General features: G+C 37.4%; 1 protein-coding gene and 1 pseudogene across 2 annotated transcripts in view; one reads left to right on the top strand and one right to left on the bottom strand.

Annotated features, from left to right (window-relative positions):
• Positions 1-7509, top strand: part of LOC108271537 (metabotropic glutamate receptor 4) — a 154917-nt gene extending 147408 nt beyond the window's left edge. For both annotated transcript variants that reach the window (XM_017479175.3, XM_017479174.3), the window contains 2 exons: positions 4067-4316; positions 5845-7509. In XM_017479175.3, the coding sequence (XP_017334664.1) occupies positions 4067-4316; positions 5845-5894 (300 nt within the window). In that variant the 3' untranslated portion in view covers positions 5895-7509. The remainder of the gene's footprint in view (positions 1-4066; positions 4317-5844) is intronic.
• An 11774-nt stretch (positions 7510-19283) lies between these two features.
• On the bottom strand, positions 19284-23672 carry LOC108272021 (sperm-associated antigen 16 protein-like; annotated as a pseudogene).
• Between the last annotated feature and the right edge of the window lie 7 nt (positions 23673-23679).

The following is a 23679-nucleotide window of genomic DNA, read 5'->3' as shown; positions in this document are numbered from 1 at the left end:
GTTTATTTTAAAGATGGTACAGGTGGAGTCGGCTGCCATCGCGACTGCTCCGTCACTTTTTGTATCCTTTTGTTTCATTTCCACACCTTTCTTACTTTTTCACTTTTTCATTTCACAATGGCTACTGTTAGCTACAACAGAAGTACTCTTATTTCTATTGATGTACAAAACACGCACCAGTCGTTGCTTTTAATACTCGATCCATCCTGGCCGAGTGAGATCCTAAGAAGGAACAAAGGAAGCAACCCGTACCGGCGGCCCCGAGGGAAGCGAGCTGGAGTCAGGAACAGGCTGAGGGCTCGTGCACACCGTGCTCCGTAGCCTAGCATCCTGCTAGCCAATGTCTAGCAGGATGTTTAGCCAAGGCAGCAGGACCAGACGGCATCACAGGTCAGGTCCTTAGAGCCTGTGCTGACCAGCTAGCACTGATGTTCACAGAGATATTCAATCTCTTCCTGGAACAGTCAGTAATCCCTATGTGCTTCAAGCAGTCTGTCATCATTCCTGTCAAAAAAAACCCCCAAGCCTGCCTGCCTCAATGACTATCATCCTGTCGCCTTGACATCTGTTGTGATGAAGTGCTTTGAAAGACTTGTCAGAGACTTCATCAACTCTTCACTATCTGACACCTTGGATCCGCTACAATTTGCATACCACCCAAATCGTTCCACAGATGATGCCATCACACATCTTTCCACACTTCTCTGTGCCATCTAGACTCCAGGAAGGGACAATAAGTCAAAATGCTGTTTGGTGACTACAGCTCAACATTTAACAGTATAATTCCCTCCAAACTCACCGGCAAGCTGGAGGACCTGGGTCTGAGACCGTTGCTGTGCCAGTGGATCTCCAACTTCCTGACAGACAGACCACAAGCAGTTAGGGTGGGCAAACAAGTCTCACCCCCCCACACCCTCAGCACTGGAGCCCCCCAGGGATGTGTACTGAGCCCCCTTCTGTACTTCCTGTACACCTATGACTGTGTGGTCACTTTCAACTCTTCCACCTTTATTAAGTTTGCTGATGACACTGTTGTGTTGGGCCTGATCTCCGATAACGACGAGAAGGCCTATTTAAAGGAGATTAAGAGCCTGGAAAACTGGTGCCAGGAGAACAGTCTCCTCCTGAACATCAGCAAGACAAAGAAGCTGGTTGTATACTTCACCACAAAACAGGAGAGAAACTACCATCCACTTGATATCAATGGGACCGCAGTGGAGCATGTGGACAGTTTCTGATATACATGTATGTTGCGTACGATGTAAGCGTATGACTCACGGAAGTGGGAAAGAGGCGCTGAACACAAGATGAGAGAAATGTCACAGAAGGAATAAAAATCGCAGATGCTTGCCGATTGTGAAATTCCTTTGAATCTGAAGCGGGTGTTAAAGAATTGTGAAACCTGGGATTTGGTCCGGTTTATTGCTTGAGTTGAAAACCCCCCTCATGGATTTGAGATGGCAAGCCACCCAAACTAAACGCTGATTTTTAAACCTGTGAAAAATTACACTTTTGCTGTAACGCGAGGACATTTCATTGCACTATAGGCATCTACTTTCTTCAATTTGGAGGGCATCCTGTTCGATTGGACATTTCTTTGAACTGGTAGGATTGAACTGATTTTGCAATCACCCACTGGACATCTTAAAGGACATTCTGGATGATACTCAAAAGACAATTAAACAAAGATCATTCTAACAAGAGTATTGTTTATTGAATGTTAAATGTGAGTCGAATGTGAAATTTGCATTGCTATTTGAACATTTCAGTTGTGATTAAAAGTTCTAGTTTGCTTGTTTTGTTTATGTTGAATTGTGGTTATATGACAATGTGCCTTGTTTTTGGTTTGTACGTTGTATTTGGTTTGTCTAAAATGGTATATGAAATTCTAAACCTAAAAGCAAAATAGACTAAGAATCCTAAACTCTAAATTCAAAAGTCAGTGAAGCTTAATAGCTGTTCAAAGTAGAGTGAAATCACATACAAGTCTTCAAAATTACAAAGTAAGTAAACAGAAATAGATAAGATTAAAATCTTTAAAGAGCAAAAATAATTCAAATCTTAATAGCATAAGAGAAGATAAAAAAGGCAACACAGAGAATTAAGTCAAGCTCACGAGAAAGCAACTTTTGTTATGTAGAGGTCACAAGAAAATATTAATAAGACATGACCACTTAGGGCTTCCGTACCAAATAGTGGTTTGAATTATACAGTCTTTTTGAAGAAGGTACATCCTACTGACTCAGTAGTGCTACTGAGGGACTTCAACACTCATCTTGAGAAAGATGGAAATGAAGATGGGTAATGACGGGGCAGAGCTGTCCATTGATCATCACTTGTGTCTGCCTTATACAGAACATGAGTCTGAATGGATCATAATCATACTCTCTATGCAAAAAAACTAAGACTGAAAGGCTGTTGGTGCCTGTCAGGCAGTAACCTTAGCATGCACTGGTATACCAGCGGTGATGGAAGTCATCAAATTGAATGAGGCCTTCCCAGTAATGCTCATGAAGGCCTCTCCTGATTAAATTGAGAATTATAGAAGAGTCACAAGGGCTGCAGTAAAATCAGTTGCAGAAATGAAAGCTTGGGCATGGGAGGAGATGGCCATTGGAAAATGCCTTCCGATGGCTCCAAACATGTTTTCGCAAATACTTTGGCACCTCAGAAGGGGAAGAAGAAACCAAACCCAAACTCTGCTGAGCAAGTGCGGGAGAGTGTTAAGCACTATTGGGCATATTGATGAGTGATGGGTGGAGCACTTTGAAGAACATCTTAACCCAGTGAACATGCCCTCCTTTCAGGACACAGTACCAGATATTTATGGTGCATTTTGAGTCTATCTATGTGGCTGAGGTTACTATTGCACTTGAAACTTTCATAGCAGCAAGGTTCCATGGGAAGATAAGATTTGGCATTGTTGAAGGCTTGGAAAAGGTTGAGGTTGTAAGGTTAACACGCATTGTTACATGAAGATCTTGGTCAGTACCTTTGGCAAACTTGGATGGTCATCACCATTTTTGAAAAAGGGGACTCGAAGGTGTGTTCCAATTATAAGGGTATCACAGTCCTCAGACTTCCAGGAAAAATCTATAAAAGTTTGTGACAGGGTTTTGAAGAGGAGACTCTGAAGCATATGCTAATCGAGTCTACATGTGTTTTGTGGATTTGGAGAAGGTCTGTGATGATTCATGAGGTTCCACCACAGGGTTGTTCCACTTACTCTCCATGATAGGTTGAGGAGTTCACCAATTCAGGAGTGCCTTGGGGTAGAGCTGCTACTCCTCCAAAGTGTGAGAAGGCAGTTGATGTGGGTTTTTGAGCATATAAGGATTCCCCCTGGCCGGCTTTCAGTAGTGATGCATCAGTTCCACTTTATTATATTATATCTCACAGTTGGCTTTGGAACATTTTTGGTTCCCCAGGAGGAGCTGCAATCTGTAAAAACAAGTTTGGGCTGACCCTGTCCCTACTACAACCCCCATCATGAAAACAAAAGGAATATGAAGAATTAAATAAAAACACTTGATCCATGTTTGTGTTTTTGGAGAGGTACAGGGTTTATTTGTTTATTGGTGGTTGATGTCTGTTTATTTATTTCTAATTCTGCAAATTAGGTAGGCTCTACTTTCCATTAGAGAATTAAAAGTTTAGCCACAAGTTGAGGTCAGGTCTCACTGAATTAAAGGAGTTATTATTGTACATCTTGAATGATCTTTGGGCTTGCAAACACAATTTATAATAACATCTTTATTTACAGTATAGAATTAAGCATCACCCAATCCATCTTCTTGGACAAAGAATTGAGCCCTGGTCCTTAGAAAAAAAAATTGAGCTAGTGTTCATTAAAACACTATGGCTTCAGGATTTCCCTATTATGTCTGATCACTAACTGCTTTATCTTGAACTGGATCACTGTGGTTCTGGAGACTATCCCAGGAACGGTAATAATAGTGAAACCTGCATGTCTTTTAAGGGCCGAATTCCTTAAATTACTTCATTCATTCATTCATTCATTCATGTTCCTTATTTGTCATTGCGTATGCTTTTGTTTCAATGGCAGATGTACATCCAGACGACCACTCTTACCATTTCAGTCAGCCTGAGTGCCTCTGTGTCTCTGGGATTGCTCTACATGCCCAAAGTCTATGTGGTGCTCCTCCACCCTGAGCAGAATGTGACTAAACGCAGCACTCGTAGCCTGAAGGCCGTGGTCACTGCCGCTACAATGTCCAACAAATTCAACCCCAAGGCCAACCTCAGACCCAATGGAGAGGCCAAGACTGAGCTGTGTGAGAACCTGGAAACTCAAGGTGAGAAGGCCCTCATTGTGTACTATCATGTTCTACAGAGTAAAATTGCCATCTATTCAGCCCTTGGCTCTATGCATGTCAAAACACAAGTGGAGCAATACTAAAAGTATTTTCTTATATGAAAGCTGACGTACTTTCCTCCACTTCTCTATTGAATGTTTTTATAATACTGTTTATATTATAGAGGTCACATTTAAACAATTTTGTCCTGAGCAACAAGTTGAAATCACAACATTAAATATTTGTAAATATGAAATAAAAGGGTGACTGTCTGTCCCAGGACCATGCAGAAAGGGGCACGTGGCTCAAGATTTTAAAACACCTTCTACAGAATGACCTACTGAACTATAGCAAACAATATTCAAGCAGAGCATTACAAAACACACCATATTATATAACAAGTCATTTGTCCAATTATGTGATACATATTTAACATTTTGGACCATTATTAACATGGTCATCATCATCATTATCATCATCATCAAAATCATCAGAATCATCATCAACAGTAAGCACTTTATCCTGTTGAGGTGGTTTCAGAGGCAGGGAACACTGGACATGCGAGGTGCGAATACTCCCTGTATGGAATGCCAGTCTCATACATACAGGGCACCAAACATACACACATTCACACACTTATTCATACCTAGTGGACAGCTGCAGTTACAATACAGCTAAAAAACAAACAAACATGGTAATCAAACAGTATATGTGTCTTGTTTGCGGTATCACATTACTGATGCATGCGAGTGACAAAAAAAAACGAACTGCATGTGTGTTCTCTCAATCTTTTTTGTGCAAAAGCCTGTCATCCTGTGGATCTTTAAGTGTGTAGGCTGTTTTGTATGTCTATTACATTACGATTATATTTATTTTATACCGCTAAGATATTATGATGCTTGTTTATAAAATAGACAATTTATTTGAAAATCAGTGTTACAATTGTATCAAACGTGATGTGCTATGTCATTTGGACAAAATCAAAAGAGATGCCCTGGACTAGAAGGACATTTTGAACAGAATGTGAGGGTTAATATAAAATAAGATGATCATGGAAACCATCGCACTTAAAATGCTTGAATATGCTGCAGGGTTCCTTGTATTCTGTTATGCAGTGGGTGCAATTAGGTCACTGCAGCAACAAGGAGCCCTTTATTATTTCACCAGTTTGGTTTGAAAGTGTGTACATTTCCTGGCTAATCTCATTCTAGAAATGAAGCTAGAAGGTAAATTGGTTTACTTTTACTTGACCTTTAGTCATGAAACTCATCTTTCACTATTTGCATATCAGTACAACAGGGCAAAATTTACACAGTCTTTATACAACAGTAAATAGTATCCTATTCAGCAGAAATAACGTAGCTGATCATGCAAACAAACTGCTCCAGGTTTAAAGTGCTTCATATTCAGGGGAATAACAATCTGGTTTACTCTTGTGATATCATTTGTACATGAAGAAGCAGATGTTAATTGCAAACAGCTGGATGTTAAATTTTGAATCATGGATCATGCTCTCTCTTTCTTTCAGGACTTAGCCCCAGACAAACATACATCAGCTACAGCAACCACACAATGTAACAGAATGCAGATTGCAACTGACAACCATCACATCATGATGACAGGAAGTCAGACCATCACAGTTGACTACTCTCATGGTTTTCATACAGACAAGTGATATGGAAGAGAACCTGGGCAGTATACAGAAATATTCTAGTGAAGACTAGATAAAGATTCTAAGGGGACATCTTTATGCCTCAGGACATGACTCATAACTTTATCTAGTTATTCCAAAGGATCTGCCCAGCAGAAAAGCACAAGAAGCAAGTCTAGGTCACTGCTATGGACCTCAGTGATCAGATGAGTTTCAGTGCAAACAAAGCAAGAAACCTCCTGGAAAAGGACTTACAAATTGTTATGAACAGTGGTGCATGTGTTAACCGGAGAATGTAAAAGTAAACTTGTATGCAATGTTTCTCTGTTCTAACTGGTATTTGAACAATTATATGTCTGTTTGCTTATTCAGAATAGACAATGATTTGACCTGATGGATTCCCAGTGCTCTAAAATCCTATATAGACAATATATTGTGCTGAAGAAATCAGTCACTTCAAACCCCCTTTGCTGAGTGTTATTCAAGTCTGCCACGTCATTTCCAATAACCAGTTCTAGCTTGGTCAGGCACTTTTTTCTTTAAAAATTATAGATTTAGATCTTCTCTCTGCTTTGGATACAATAAATAAATATCTGTTAACGGTTTCCTTTTGCCGAGGTCAGGTTCAAGGGGGAAAAGGTTGACTTAGAAAGATTTGGATTGTATTGGATCTCAACCACAATTGTCACCAGAGTAGAAGATAGGCTGAGACTTATGGTAAATTTATTTCATTAAATCTCAGTAATATAGTTAAAAACAAATCAATTTCTGTTGGCTGTATATTTCTTCAGTGACAATGAGGTGTTTAAAAACCCTAGCAACACTGCTGCACCTGATACACTCACACCATGTCATCAACCAAATAATATGTAGTCCTCTGTGGTCCTAGTGGTTACTTATCCATTGATGGACAGAGTACGGTTATAAATTGTGTATAAGAACAGAGGCAACAGTCAACAACTGTATAACTAAAAAGTGCAACTATATGGTAGATGTTCCAGAATAAAATGGCCAATGACTGTAGCTACAAAGTAGTTGTGTGCAATAAAATGGCAACCGAGTGTATCATGTTTGATGTGTGGACCTACAATACTAATAAGTATTTTTTTTTATAGGTAACCCATAATTGCAGTAATGCAGTTTCCTGTGGAGAACACTTTGGATCCAAGGGCCAATTGGTAATCCCTAAATGAGTATTAAAGTCCTAAAATGCAAAGTTATAAGTCAAAGTGTGATCAATCATGCTTTTTCTAGATTATCATTTCTTTGCTACGATTTTTTAAACATCTTTACCCATTAAAAACAATGAAAATTAAAATGTTCTAAATAATAATCCTAAGCATAGGACTACAAACATTCATAAAATAATTGACAAAATTTTTAAATATATTACTATACTGTGATCTAATCTTTGTGTGTGTGTGTGTGTGTGTGTGTGTGTGTCTGTGTGTGGGTGTGTATGAGTGTGGGTGTGTGTATGTGTGTATGCACTAATGTATTGAAACATTTGATTGTTTAATTGCAACTATGTGTAATTGTGCATAAATAAAGAGCAAATAACTGATGTTACTTCTGTTCTTTGTTGGGTGGGTCTGCAATTATGAAATTTCTGTGGCGCACAGGTGTCACAAGTAAATAGTTACATACAGTGTATTACTATGGTTCGTATGCACCTATGTTCATATGCCTAACATAAACAACAGGGATGTTAAGAGTCACCTGAGTACTTCGCATATCTCAGTAACTTCAAACAAAGTCACACAGTGATGATACAAATCTTTCCTAGGAGCCAGCTACATGCATAACTAGCATTCTATTGCACCCCTTCATCTTGAACAGGACTGACCTTAGAACTAAATGGAAAGGTTTTCAGAGCTGACAGTCAGAAGTATATAACTAGTAGGGGCAATCTTGCCTGGTGTGCCTGATGATTTTCAGGTAGCAGGAACCCAGCCTCTGCATAGACACGAGAGCCACCCTTGTCTTTCCTGCATGGTAGAGGAACAGTTAATGTGGGGATTGGATGGCTGTAGCCTAGTCTAAATAATACTGTAGGAAACATAATGAAAAAAAAAAAAAAAACAACGCTCTGTTTAAATGAAATTTCATTGAATGCTTCAAGGTCAATCTACTGATTTGGAGTTGTGTGATATAACTTTGGGCAAAAATCCTGAATTCAACCACAAGGTCATTCAAGAATCATCTGACCAACAACACATGCAGGACCAGCTTATTACCAAACATGCAGTTCTCCTACACTAGTGATCACTAGCAAAAAGGCAATTTTCAGACATACCAATTTTAGTGTGCTGTGGTATGATGAAATGGCTGCCAAATACACATTTAGTATGTCTATCAGTCCCTTATGAAAAAAATTTGGAATTGGGCAGTGTACCAGATATTGGCAAGGTTATCATTTTGAAATTCTGCACAAGACCAGACCCACGCAAGCATGATAATATCTGTTACACCTTGGGGTAACGGGGCGGCTCACTTTCATCGTGAATCTACCCTCGTGTTGATTAATTGTGCCTGCTTCAGTGTTAGGGAGGTCGTTTCTGAGATCACAGAGAGACAGAATGCCATTATGTGTGCAAGGAGGGTAGACATTAGTCACTCCAGATACAGTGCAGTTTGTAAGTAAATAGGCAGTGAGCAGATTTGAATATTTAAACTGGATATTAAATATTGAATATGAATATTAAAATGGTCAACTTTAGTTAGAGGATATTTACCTCTATTTGGATTACCTGAAAATTGTTTTTACAGAGATCCTCAAATGGGTTGTACTTTACCTGGTGAGTTTCTGTTGTTAATACAGCCATTTTCATGGATATTTTAAAAAGCTATATGTAGTTGCTGACATGAGAACAGTCTGCCATCCAAAATGATCTATCCAGCAAAGGTTCTGTGGTCAGAAACAGAGATTAAAATGCATCAAAGAACTATTGTTTTCAACTGCGTACCTACAAGATCAACTAACAAGGAAAGTGTCCCTGATAAAATGATCCGTAAATATACACCATGCTTTAAAAAAAAAAACCCAGCATCCCATCTGCATCTGATACATTTATACCAGCACCACACACAATATTAGGTCAGTGTAATTGCTGTATTGAGAATGTTCCACCCCCAAATAATATCTGGTAAGCACTAGTCTTATCACCTTCCCTGTCTATTGATGGATGTGTTAGTGGGGCTGGTGAGTTGTGAATAACGACAGACAGAATACAGTCAGTAATTATATACTCACAGAGTGCACATATATGTAGGTGGACCTGATAAAATATCCAAGGAGTGCAGTAGATAGATACAAGTTTCAGTGCCCTCCATAAAGTAAAATTGTAAAATTAGCAAAATGAGCAAAGATGATTACAGTTGAGGTCATACGTTTTCATATGCCTTTCAGAATCTGCAAAATGTTAATAAATAAATAAATAAATAAATAAATATTGCATTTTGTTATTCATTTAGTACTGCCCTGAATACGCTATTTCACATAACCGCTGTTTACCTATAATCCACAAGACACAAGATTAATTGAATTTACACAAATGAACCAGATCAAAAGTTTCCATACGCTTGATTCTTAATACAGTGTGTTGTTACCTGGGATGGTCAATGACTGTTATTATGTTTTGTGATAGTTGATCAAGTCCCTTGTTTGTCCTGAGCAGTTAAACTGCCCAATGTTCTTCAGAAAAATCCTCCAGGTCCTGAACATTATTTGGTTTTTCAGCATCTTCTGCATATTTGACCCCTTCGTCTTTTTAAGTAATAATATTTTCTCTCATAATAATGTGCCAAAATTATTGATACATCGAAGAATTATTTTAAAGAAATGCAAACATATTGAAAAACCTATATTTTTGTTTTTAATTTGCTTTTGTCCCCAGGAACTCTGGTGTTACCTTTAACCATGTTTTGTTTCCTTGGGGCATAAATATGAGGTTGTACACAATGAATATGCCCCACTACCTTGGGAAAAGTCAAAGAAATTTCTATACAAAAGATACAGATGGCTGTTGACCTACTGCAATCAGGTTATGGATATAAAATATACAAGAACTGGTCAGGAAGTGAACACATGAGCACAGTGAGGAGGATGGTGAATAAGGTAAAAAAAAAAAAAGTGCACTGTTTTGGAATTGCACTGTTTAGTTGATTATTGTGGTTTCCAAGTTTCAAAAGTATCAGTTAAATACCTATAACCGCATGGTACTTGGAAATGTTGAAAGAATCCTGTCCTCAGAGCATCTCATCAAATTCAGGACCTGAACTTGACTGCATCATTAGAACTTCAATAGCCATTGTGTGCTGTAGTCTGATGAGACCAAACTTTTGATCATATACACCATCAGCATGTTTAGCAACAAAAGAGGACCTCATACAAGAAAAACTGGTACTACTTGTAAAATATCAGGTGTTTAAGGAGGTTCAGACTTGGCCATTCTAGATAGAGCGTTCTACAGGATGAGACAAAAATACTTCAAAATCAACAGAACAATGGTTAAAAAAACACAAAATCAGTGTTATGCAATGACCACTGCAGTGTCTAGATTTGAACCCTACCAAGAACATGTGGTTTGAATCGAAGAGGGACATCCACATGCTTAAAAGTAAGAATATAAAAGAGTTTAAAATCTTCTGCAGTGGACGAAGGTTGCTCCACTACTGTCTCCAAACTTGTTAGACATTATAGGAAAATATTAAGTGCTATTATTCCTTCCAAGGCAGATGTTCCAAAAATATTAATCATAGGGCTGCCAAATTCTTTGTTTTGTAGAAAGAATTGCACTACTCCAAAAAAATAAATAAATAAACCTTCCGATAAAACTCCAGTGTCCTCGCATGTTTGAAGTCAAAATATTAATATTATTGCATGTGTTTTTCTTTTTATAGATTATTGGCATTTTCAAAAAGAATGCCAATATCTATGGAGGATGCTGTAATGCACATAATAAAGAGGCCTCTGAGTATTTGTGCAAACAATCATTAAGCTCTCTTGGTCATGTCCTGGTAAGTAAGGAAAATGGCAAGAGATTGTAGGAAACCTGGGTTTATCTAACATAGACCCGCCATCTGTCTCAATGCTGTGTCAGTTACTTGCTCACAGAGCACATGAAGGTATATATTCTCTGTGAGCAGCCATCATGCAGGTGATTGATCCACAAACTGCTTCTATGTTGGCATACCCCAAATGGAACATACAGAGCCTTTTAACACTTGACACCAAAATGACCAAGCATATCTGGATTTAGCCCATATTTGTGCAATTCTAAGTTGAATAGTTTCTGGTGGTTGATCATGATAGAGTTTATGCATGGCAATTACTTGGGCTATTTCATTGTAGCTTAATAATGTCAATTTCACTAAGCACCAGCACAAAGGCAACTAATTTTACATTTCCAGTATAATGTTTGTAATATTCAGAAGCTTTAATACTAAAAAAAAACAAAAAAAAAAAAACAAAGGGCAATATCAGACAGCTTACAAATTCAGGACGATCATTTATTAAATTTCAGTAAAAGTGAGCAGGGATGGACAGTAAACAATTGCAGCACAAGATATATGGTGATTAAGCTATGATAAGTAACAACATATTTGGATATAAATTCCATTCATTTAAACCAAGAATTTAATTTTGATTGTGAGACTGTGAAAAGTAGGGTCCCAATGAATGCTGTAAAGTCATGATTATTATAAACTTGTATTCTCTCCTGAAGCATCACAATGACTACCCATATTGCTCAGACTCAGTAAACATCCCTGTTTGCAGCACTTTTCAGCAGGCGGGGTGGTGTTTTGGTCAGTGTTGTAACAGGAGGGAGACGGATAGGAGGGTTAATTAGTGAGTGGTTCACCTATTGGTTCTTATCATGATCTCTATATAACCTGTGCCCTTTCTTACCTGTGTGTGCATGCCCGCATGTGTGCATGTGTGCGTGCATGTGTATGTGTGTGTTTGTGTGTGTGGTGTGCGTGTATGGTCTGTGTGTGTGTGTGTGTGTGTGTGTGTGTGTGTGTGTGTGTGTGTGTGTGTGTTTGTGTGTGTGTGTGTGTGTGTGTGTACCAGTACTGTTCTTTGCAAAACTCCATGCAAAGAAAAAAATTGAGAAAGTGAAGACATCCTTCACTGGAGCAGTGAAAACACCTGCAAGTGACAGCAAAGTGTAAACTCTCACAGAGTTATTTTGAGCAGCACTTTCCACGTTTCCAACTTGGATTAACAGTGAATTATCAAATTCACTGTGATCAGTAAAAAAAAACTATAAAGTTTGGTACTGTGGTAAATACACTAATTTTCTCTTAATCCAAAATTGCATTACAAGAAGTGCTCAGGACCCGTTTCTGGACTATACCTGTATATATAACTGAATATATATCTGAACTGCACCACCAACACTGGTTATCGCATAAGTGTGGCACCGAATAGTAGCTGTGTTTTTTCTTAAGTCAAAATAAAAAGTGTAAAGTTAAAAATATTTGAAAATCTAGACATCAAAACTGCAGTATCTGACTAAAGGTTGACAGTGTCATGTCATCACTGAACTCACACATTCTCAATGCAAAGTCTCACTCTGTTTTTACCTTGTGATGATTATATGCCTTTGTATTTTATAAACACTACCCGGTCTTGACCTTGTTTCTGTTTTTTTTTTTTTTTTTTAAAACATGTAACATGTAAAAAGGCCTTAGTGGTTAGCATGTTCGCCTCACACCTCCAGGGACGGGGGTTCGATTCCCACCGTGGCCCTGTGTGTGTGGAGTTTGCATGTTCTCCCCGTGCTGAGGGGGTTTCCTCCCCAAGTCGAAAGACATGCATGGTAGGCGGATTGACATGTCCAAAGTGTCCGTAGTGTAGGAATGGGTGTGTGATTGTCTATGTGATTGTGCCCTGCGGTGGATTGGCACCTGTCCAGGGTGTACCCTGCCTTGTGCCTGATGCTCCCTGGGATAGGCTCTAGGTTTCCCCGTGACCCTGAAAAAGGATAAGCTGTATAGAGGATGGATGGATGGATGGATGGATGGATGGATGTAAAAAGGCAATAACGCTCCTGGGGACTGAAAGCAAATGAACAAATATGTATGTTTTTTTAAGACTGAAAAAATAGCTCTAATAAAAAAAAAATGTCAAAACAGCTTAATAATTTCACCAATTGCTTGAATTACTTTTTTAATTGTAGTCTACTTATTATATTTGTGAATACTACAGTTGGGGATTATTAATTTTTATTACATTTTATAACATATCAAGAGAGTGAAAAATATATATATGATAAATATATGATATGTGGATAGAGGAGTTCTATCATTGATGATCTGTGATCAATAGAATGTATATGCAGTCAAAGATCTGACATGGTTCATATCCTCAAACTGGTCTTTTCCAGGAGTGATACTGCCATTTATGGTACTACCTTGAAGCACATTTATGCATGCACAAATATTTGTGTGTGTGTGTGTGTGTGTGTGTGTGTGTGTGTGTGTGTGTGTGTGTGTGTGTGTGTGTGTGTGAGTATGAGAGAGAGATAGAGAGAAAGAATAAATAAGGTTTTCTCCATAACTCTTTATAGTATGATAGAGACCCCCAAAATGAATATTCCAAATAAAGACAAGTTTATTCAAGGATATCAGTTTGTCAGATATCTGATTGAGAAACAAAAGTCACACACATACAGTGAAGCAGCACTGCTGTATAGGTATCTAAAGAACAAAGAAAAAAAAAAAAAGTTATTGTCTAATGCATTAAACTAATTAAAATGTACACATATTTAGCATACCTATGAAACCCACATTTAACAAACAAAAACAATGAATAAAGGAATAAATGAATGAATTAATTTGTTTTCCATATCCTAACTTAACCTGTCTGGCAATTCCCTGTAGCAATATTAATATGAAATTCATTTCATAATTTGTGGATAGCATTGTTGTGAAGAGGTAAAATATAAAAGTAAACATCGGAAAACAAAGTATAATTCCATGACAAGTAAAACTTCAAAATTGCATTACAGTTCATTTGTTTTAATCCTTTGTTAGAGTTGTTTTTAATCAATACAACAACAAATTGAATTTTCTGTTAAAAAAAATCTCACAAAACCTCCCCAGCTATGCTAGATGACTACAGAATGACGACAATGCTCACGCTGTTCAAGTAATGAGTTTGCGAAAATGTAGTAAGATGACTTAATAAATTATCATAACAGACCTAATCAAGTTTGGCTGTTATTAAAACTATATTAAAAAAAAGAAAAAGAAAAAATAGTTACTAATAACTATAAAGTGTGTCAGTTATTACAGTGAAATTAAATAAGATAAAGTAAAAACTTTATTGATCCCACACTAGGGAAATTCCCTTATTACAGCAGCTCAATTACACAAAAAACAGATGAAAAAAAAAAGCATAAATTATATAGGAATAGAATTGGGAAAAAAATTCATATATATATATATATATATATATATATATATATATATATATATATATATATATATAGATAGATAGATAGATAGATAGATAGATAGATAGATAGATATATAGATAGATAGATACACACACTAGGAATAGAAAGATAAGACTAATAGTAGTAAAAATAATAATAATGGTAATATGTACACTATGAATAAATATGAATATATTCAGATAAGTGATAAATGGATTCTTGCACAGTTCACAGTAGAGGGTGAGCAACAAATAGTAATAGATGAATAAATTTTAATATTGCAGAATTATTGTGAACGTGTTGTGGTCCCCTGCCCACCTTCCACTGTTACTGCAGGCTCCAGGTACACCATGACCCTCAATAGGAAAAAGCAGTTAGTAGAAATAAATAAATGAACACCTTGGTAAAATTTTAAATCGGGAATACGATAATTGTGATTGTGATAGAATTTTTATTTTTTTTTTGCAGGCAAGACAAAAACTTTCCATTAATTATGTTTACCTTACACTTTTTAATTTTAAAATGTAACATATTCTAGTTTCATTTCCCAAGAAATTTACACACCAAATGTTGAGCACAACATTTAAGACACTAGCTTTACATTAACTTCTTGGCCAGTTGGCCTTTATGAAATGTAATTTTAATGCTAGTGATGAGGCAGATTTGTAGATCAGCCAGCAATGTGTGATGTACTGTAGGTGCCCAATATAGCATAAACTGCTTATGCAGAATTGCAAAATGTATAACCATCTACCTAGAGATTGGTATCTTTACGAATGGTAGTCCTTTCTCCAGATTTGACAGAGAGTCTCTGACAGAAGTAGCCCGATCCCACAGATCATAAATAGCCTTTGAAAACATTTTGAGGCAATGGGAGACTCCTGGTGGTTTGGGAGGTTATTGCAGACGTGTGATGATTGGTGGTCCTGAATTGTTGCTATAGTGTGTTATTTTGTATTATATTTGGTTATGTTACATGAAATTTCACCTAAAATTGGATTTTACATACATTCATTTGTTATAGGCAGCACATCTGATTTAGTAGTTAACCAAAAGCAGTTTTCCAAGGAATGTTGAATTTCAGGTGAGTCATATTATCATTCAGAAGATTTTTGCCTAAGAGAAATATAAGATGCTTGACACATATGCAGTGTGGGACTGTACAGTATGTATTTTATGGCAATAATAATATTATGGCACTTGCTCATATTTCTCCTTTTAACTTTTCTACATTCATCCAGAACGTTTTCATTGTTCCAGTTCTGGCCATGGCCTTTCTTATTTACTCCAGAACAAAGTCAGGCTTTACATAGCAAACACAAAATGTGTTAACGGCAGAATCAGTATTTGAATTATGATGGGTTTGTTGCATTTCATTTCACATTTATTAATTTGGCCAGTGTTTTACTCAGTACAATGATCTAGAACAAGCAAGGACCTTTCTGGCAGTGCTGGAACAAAAACAAAAACAAACAACAACAACAACAACAACAACAACAACAAAACACACAGTGGTGGGGTTTATGGTCACTTTAGCACAGAATTTTAACCACTACTACTACCACTAATTATTACTACTAACCAATTTTAAAAACACGAAATTGTTCATAAAAAAGCTAAGGATTTTAGTATCTGAAACATAATCTGCTCAGAGCAGTTAGTTCTTAGACTCAGAAAGTAGATGGCAACACATGCAATGCCAATACAGATACACTGATGTTGTGATAGGTAGCATAATCATATTTTAATGGTTTATTTTAAAATAGAAGAAAGCAGAATAATAGAGTAAATAGAGAAGAAAAATAAAGATTTACGAAAAAAGTTAAAACGATAGAAACAATGATCAGGAATTAACCGGGGGTGGGGGCTGGGATTACATAAGGAAGAAATTGCATAAGGAAGAGTTGGGTTCCTTACATAAGGAACCCAACTCAACACAACCCATCCTGTTCTAGGTGACACCAGAATCGGATTACATGCACTAGAGTAGACAATCATTAAAAAACACAAACAGCATAAATGTGCTGAAAGAAATAATGAAATTACATGATTCTACATTTTTTTTAAAGTACAGTAAAGAGCAGTTAGTAGTAAATGAAAAAATTAAAAATAAAAATAGTAGTCTCTGGTACAATTTGTGCAGTATTATAAGGAAATTAGTTGGTAAGTTTTTATTGAGCTTCTTGCAGAACCAGCCACAGTTCTTCTGGAGAACCCAGCAGCCTTCATTGTGGTTTTTTGTCTGAAAAGTGCATACAAACTTTTCTGTAACATTTAATTTTGTTCCATAATGTTTAGGAATCTAAATGTTTTTGTACTGACTTGATTATATAGAAATCATAAAATAAAAAATCTATAACAAAGTTTGTACTAAAAAAAAATGGGTGCCTAAAACTTTTGCACAGTACTATATATTAGGATTTGGCACATACAGCTCAACACACAGAGAAAACAGATTATTAAGTATGAAAATCTCATACGATGGCTAAAAAAACATTAATACTGTCATCTTAGTTAATTGAGAGAAGAGGAGTCAGACAGTTAAACTGTCAGTTATTTTATCTGTAAATATATACCTTTAAACAAAATCTATATGTACTTATACCATGATATACCAAAAATATATTAGATTGTACCATATTATGCTTTTTGCATACATATTCTAGGTTTGCAAAACTGTCCCAGAAATTTTATTTAATCTCAATAGAACAGACCATAAAAAGAGTCTTCCTTTTTTCTCTTGCCAGGATGTGGGCCTCAGATTGCTCATTAGGGACCCACACCCAGATTTCTGTAAAGCTGGCTGACAATGTCTGTTTAAATAAAAAGGGCTATACAAATAAAATCAAACTGAACTGAATTCAGTTTATTTTGCTCTGAGTGCCTACCTACAAATTGTCCTTGTCATGCACATTTATCAATGTCCTGTGTTTATCATGACAGTCTGTAATTCATGTAGCCATTGGATGTCTTCCAGATAATGTGACTAGCTCAGCTGCATCGTCGGCAGTTATTACAGTCCTGGGCTTGGCACCAGACTCAGATGAAAAGGCAGCTGGGGATGATGTTTTCCCAACCTAATCAAAAAACTTAATTGTCCTTCAGATTCATTGCTGAGAAAAAATATCGGGCAGTTACTCATCACTAGACTATGAATGCAGGAACAACATATAGTACCAAGTCTGAAATAACATTACTAGTTTGCTAGCGCAGCTATACATTAAAAGTTAAAGAGAAACAAAAATACACTCAAAGGGAAAGAAGAGCAGAACAATTGGACATACAAAATCAAGCCAGTGCTCCCTAGTTCTCAAGTGAAATAGTGCTTGTTCTGTAGCACTGGAGCCAGACTTACAGTATGGTTGCATTTCCTCACTGTTTATTATCATCAAGGGAAATAGGTAGCGAAATATATATTTTTTTTCAAATATATGCAGCAGGCCGTTGTTCCAAAGCATACATTTGTGGCAGAATATATATATATATATATATATATATATATATATATATATATATATATATATATATATATATATATATATATGTGTGTGTGTGTTGCAAGGGTGTGGTCCGGTAGCCACAGTCATCATGGCTGATATATATATATATATATATATATATATATATATATATATATATATATATATATATATATATATATATATTCTCACTTTTTATAAGATAGAAAACATGCAGAAAAATGTTGTACTTTGTGCTGTTTAGTAGTTGTACCTTAGTTTACTAGCCTAAATACTTATTAATACTTAATAAGTTGATATAAATTGAACTGATGACTTCAACAAAATCATATAGCATGTATTAAATCGGAGCTCACATTAGGTCTGACTTTAAAAGTTTATAAGTTATCCTTAAAAATCAATTCCCCTATGGAGAAAATTAATGGGGTTTTTATTTCTGGAGGCTGGAACCAGACTGGGGCAGTAGTCCTTGCTGACACGATGATGTATTGTGCAGTGCATCTTGGAAAAAGTAGTTCATTTACTTCAAAGGCAGTAAATACGTCTTTTACAAAGGACTCCCTTTCCAGAGGACCAGAAGTTGTGTAGCAGTCAGCCAATTATATTTACTCATGATCTGAAGAGGTGAAATTCAAGTTCAGTCTTATAAGTAGTGTCCTTTGCATAACAGCAATAGTGTTTTTAATGTTGCTTAATATTGACAACTTTTTTTTTATTTAGGTGCTTGAACTTGTATGGAGACCCTGTATGGAGAGTATTGAAGCAAGCAGTAAAATATGACTTTGCAAAAGCGGCAAACTAGAGAGGTATAAATCTAAAAACGTATTTTCACATGTTATAAATTGAATTTTGAAAGTCTAGTTTAATAATAAGTCAATAAGTTTTAGAATTTAAAACGTGCCCAGAGTGTAGCTGCGCAGCTTTTTACCGGCACCTGAGACTATTTTACACGTGCCAAATCTCTACTCTAAAATCTTTATCTCTGCATCAAAGAACAAAAAGGATCAAAATCCCATGTCTCTTTTATAAAGGCCTGAATACTCACACTCCCTGTTATATTTCTGACCTCACACTCTTAGGTCATTTTCACACTTGTGAACACTAACACCAGGTGTCATATTCTGTACATTTTACTGCTGGTTCCTTATACGTTTTATTATCTATTTTGTCAATTACTCATTGCAGTCATTGACTCGAGTACTTGGACTAAGTGTGAAAACGCCATTAGATTCCTGTCCACTGCCCAATGCACAATGTATAACAGTTGTAGTCATGAGTGAGTCTCTTCTGTTGTAGCACCTCAACTTTGAAGCACCAACAGTCTCAGTCACTCCATCTATAAAACTTACAGTGGGGAAAATAAATATTGAACGCATCATCTGAATACTGCAGTTGAGCATTAAATAAATTTCAGTTAGCGTGTTCAATACTTTTTTCCTGTGTCATTCCTCTTTATTACACATAACTTCAGTTATGGACTTTAATGTTTGGTTTTCTTTATATGTGTGGAGTTCTTGAGTTAATACCAAAATATAGTGAAAATTTCATGTGAATAATCTCATTGTAAATATATTTGCTGAAAAAAAATCTTGCCCATGTGTTTCCACCTGCCAAAGTCACTGAACTCCAAGTTGTAAAGTGCTTTGTGGAACCACTAAGGTTAAAAAGTGCAATATAAGTGCAGACCATTTACCATTTTACCATTTATTTTGACCAGATTAAAATTTCCCCATTATATCCAGCAGATAATAGGTTTTCTCCTTTATGGTCAAAATTGACACTCTGAACAGTGTCATTATGACCCAAAAGACTGGTCACATGTGAAGATGCCACATCCACCAACTTCACCTCATGATTGTTACTTGCGACTGCTAGCACCTGTCCATTTGGAGTGAAGGCCACTTGGTTGCAAGGGTGTGGTCCGGTAGCCACAGTCATCATGGCTGATATGGTCCTTATGTCCCATAATTTGACAATGCCATAGGAATCACAGGAAGCAATCGTGTCTCCCAAGGCATTAATGGTTGCACTGTTGCACGAGTGCCTGTGCCCATAGAATGTTTGGCCACAGAGTCCAGTACGCATATCCCACAATGAAATGCTTTTATCAGCAGAAGAGGTGAGCAGAATGTTAGAGAAGGGCACAAAGCTGACACTGTTCACTGAGTCAACGTGGCCCCACAGAGTGTAGCGACAGCGCTCACTGTTTATGTCCCACACTTTGGCTGTGTTGTCCATAGAGCAGGAGGCTACAAATTCGCGCAGAAGTGGAAGGAGCATCCCCAGGTGGCTTGAGTGTGGCCTTCCAGGGTCAGCACGCAGCAGGATTTGTCAAAATCCCAGATCTTCACTGTGCTGTCTCCACTGGTGGTGGCCAGACAGTGTCCACTGGGGTGGAAGCTACAGGAAGAGAGCCAGTCAGTATGACCCTAGCCAGTCATGATCATCTTCCCTTCTGGCATCCCCCAAAGCCTCCAATGGTGATCATCACTTGCAGAAGCTATAAGCAGTTTGCGCGGATGGAGAGCAAGATAGCTCACAGCCATAGTGTGGGCTTTGATGGACTTGGTCACAGAGAATCCGGATATTTGGGTGCTTTCAGTAGATAGGGCTTTTATTTGGGGCAGGAATGGATTCATGCGTGTATCTGCTGGGAGCTCTGAATCTTGTGAGTGTTTGTTAGTAGTGCTCTTGGTTTGGTCTTTGGCAGGGTCATAAGTCATCACTTCATCAACTGATGGTTTGGTACCTCGCGCTGGACTACACCCATTGTCTTTCAGAAACCTGTTGGTTCCTGTGGAGGACTGTGAATTACGCAGAGTGCTATCTAGGTTATGAACTTGACTGAAGAGTCTGTCCCTCTCAATACTTACTAACATCTTCTGCCTCATAGCTGTCTGGTACTTCTCATTCAATTGTTTCAAAGCAGGGCCATAAGACTCATAATGCTCCTTTAGTCTTTGGATGTCCTCAATCAGTCTGTTCCTCTCTTGCACGACATGCCTATGGTGCAGCTGATGGAAGTCCCATTCAATCTGAAACTTCACAATGTTTTCTTTGGCTTGAAAGGCAGCCTGTTTGTAGATGTCTCGCTCTTTTTGGATATCTTTCAGCTCATTCTCCAGCAGCTGGTTGTGTGTGTATATATCAGGGATGAATCCCACCTGTTTGTTTTGAGCGTGCCTTTGTGGAGCATCTCAAACCATTTTGTCTGGAAGCAATCTAATGTTTTATGCATTCCCATCTTCATGAGAAAATCGCAAAGAAAATTGTCCATGACTTCAGGGCTGGAGCTTTGTAGTTTCTGGGATGAGGATGGTGTCAAGTCTGGTACAAACTCAGAGTCATTAGTGCTGTTATGCAGAATTTCAGACACAGCTTCCAAATCTTCTTCTTTAGTCACACTTAGCTCTTCAGAACTAATCTCTTTATACTCAAACCCATCCTCAGAGTCTTCTGGAATGGACACTTTATCTAGATAATACGGACCATCGACTGATTCCGTGTCATATATTGCTGCTTTTTCATCACTGTTATCCACTGCCAGTGCTGGCCATTTATTTGGGGTCATTTCCTTCCTTTCCTCCTGCCTTTCTGCAGCTTTCCTTTCTTGGCTAGGCAGAGTCTTCTTCCCCCTGGTCCCCACTGAGTTTTGTAACTTTATCTTCACATCAGCCTCTTTGACCTCTATATATTTTGTCCCAGGGAGTTCAGAGGTTGGCTTCACACTGACCTGCATCCTTTCTGCGCTTTTCTCATTGCGGCTAGCTGAGGTCTTCTTGGTCATCTTTGAGGTTTGCCCCTCCTTGGACCCCCCTAACAATTTCATAGGGACAGTTTGCAGGGTCTCTTTGGGAGTTTCTGAGCCACTGTGGAATAAACAGATGCTGTTTCTCTTCACAGAAACTATCTACATTCTATAGTATTTCTTTTTTTTTCAAATCTGGGCTCTGATCCTACACAACCTATCTCTAAAAACCAAAAGTTCTTACAATTTTATGATGTCAGCATGGAGCTGTATAGTTTTTGCTGTAACTTACCTTTATGTAAAAGCTGCAGGGTGCACCATGATTCCCATGATTCTCTGCTCCTTTTTACATATAAAACAAGAGGGATGAAAACTTTTTCACTAAACTGCAAGTCGACAGGTTTAATCAAATAAGCTTTTGGACAATTCATTCAATTTACAAGTCTGATATTTTGTGTGACATTTAAGTGACAAATATTAAATGTGATGCTTGTGTGTGAATATTTTGTATAAAAGATGTTCTTACTCTCCCAAAAACCCCTTTTAAGATTCTGCTTAGACCATCCTTTTTCGTTTCAGGTCGGGGCGTCTCTGCTAGTGTTCTCAAGCCGCTGAGGAATAAACACATGCTGTTTGTCTTCACATTCGCTATCAGTCAAATTATACAGTATTTATCACACAGGGCACTGAGCGTACACAGTCTCAGTCTGAATTCATTACCCATAATACCTGACGTTTTGTTGGAGTTTGATCTCATTATGGAGATGCACATGTCTGTAATGTAGCTTACCTTTCTGTAGGTGGCACAGGTACTGAAGAAGGCACATTCTTCTTCTACAGATAATAAAAGAAACACACAGACACAAGAGTGATGCTTATGAAAATACTCCTTTTTTTCCCAACATGTTACAGTTATTTTTAGACGCTTATTGAAGTCAAATCCAATTAGCTATTAATTGAACATTAAATGCACTAGGTAGTGGGTATAACACTACTATTATGTTGTACCCTATGTAGTGAATATATAAGGTAAATAGGAAGACATTTGGGACGCGACCTCACTGTGTGACATTTCCTCCCGTGCACAAGTTAAAGGATGTAAAACTGACATAAATATAAGCGACAAGAAAACATTACTGTGGGTAAATAAGTCATTTAAATCATTAAAGTATATTTGACAGCTCTAATAATGAATATAACCATCACTAAAGAATGAACAGCTGATGGACCCTAACGCTGATAAAAATTTAATATGATTTATAACTATAAACATCATAGCTTCAGCCTGTCTGAATGTTTAATGCCATAAATATTGTCCTGAATTCTCCTCAACATAAAAACGACCGTTAAATTAACCTCCTTTCATGTAGGTTAGAAGACGTGTTTTTGAGATACTGAAATATTTCACTTTCAATAACGAACAGTAAGTGAGATGTGTGAAAGTTTCTGGATTAAAGAATTCCATCCATCCATCCATTCATCTTCTACCGCTTACTCCTTTTCAGGGTCATGGGGAACCTGGAGCCTATTCCAGGGAGCATCGGGCACAAGAATTTCTTACCTTAAACCAAAAACTCGACATTTTGAATCGTCACTGAACTTCTTCACTGTAAAAGAAAACGTGTTCTTTCGATGTTGTCCTTTAAATGCACTGAGATTCCAATGCTGACCAGGTGTTCTATAGAACGCGCGCGCTGCTAAGCAAGCCATTATAACGTCACGATAACTGTGATGTCACCCACACTGCTCACTTAGCACGTATACAATAGAGTACAGCGCTAACAAACACATCATCTATTTTATCTAGTTATTATATATGATAAATGACAAATCATAAATGATTTCCGTTGTTTTTGCGTATTACATATAAACAATTTAATTTGGAGGCTGGGCGGATTTTACAGTCCAGTCATGACAGAGCCCAATCATCAGAGTCTGTAAAACACATCTTGAGAATACACATAAATTAAGCCAGGTAAATTAACCGAATAATTTTACTTTATTGGTGAGACAAACAACACTTGATCTTATGCACATT

The sequence above is a fragment of the Ictalurus punctatus genome, chromosome 11, assembly GCF_001660625.3.
Source record: "Ictalurus punctatus breed USDA103 chromosome 11, Coco_2.0, whole genome shotgun sequence".
Lineage (NCBI taxonomy): Eukaryota > Metazoa > Chordata > Actinopteri > Siluriformes > Ictaluridae > Ictalurus > Ictalurus punctatus.
This window is presented reverse-complemented; position numbering and strand designations above follow the sequence as displayed.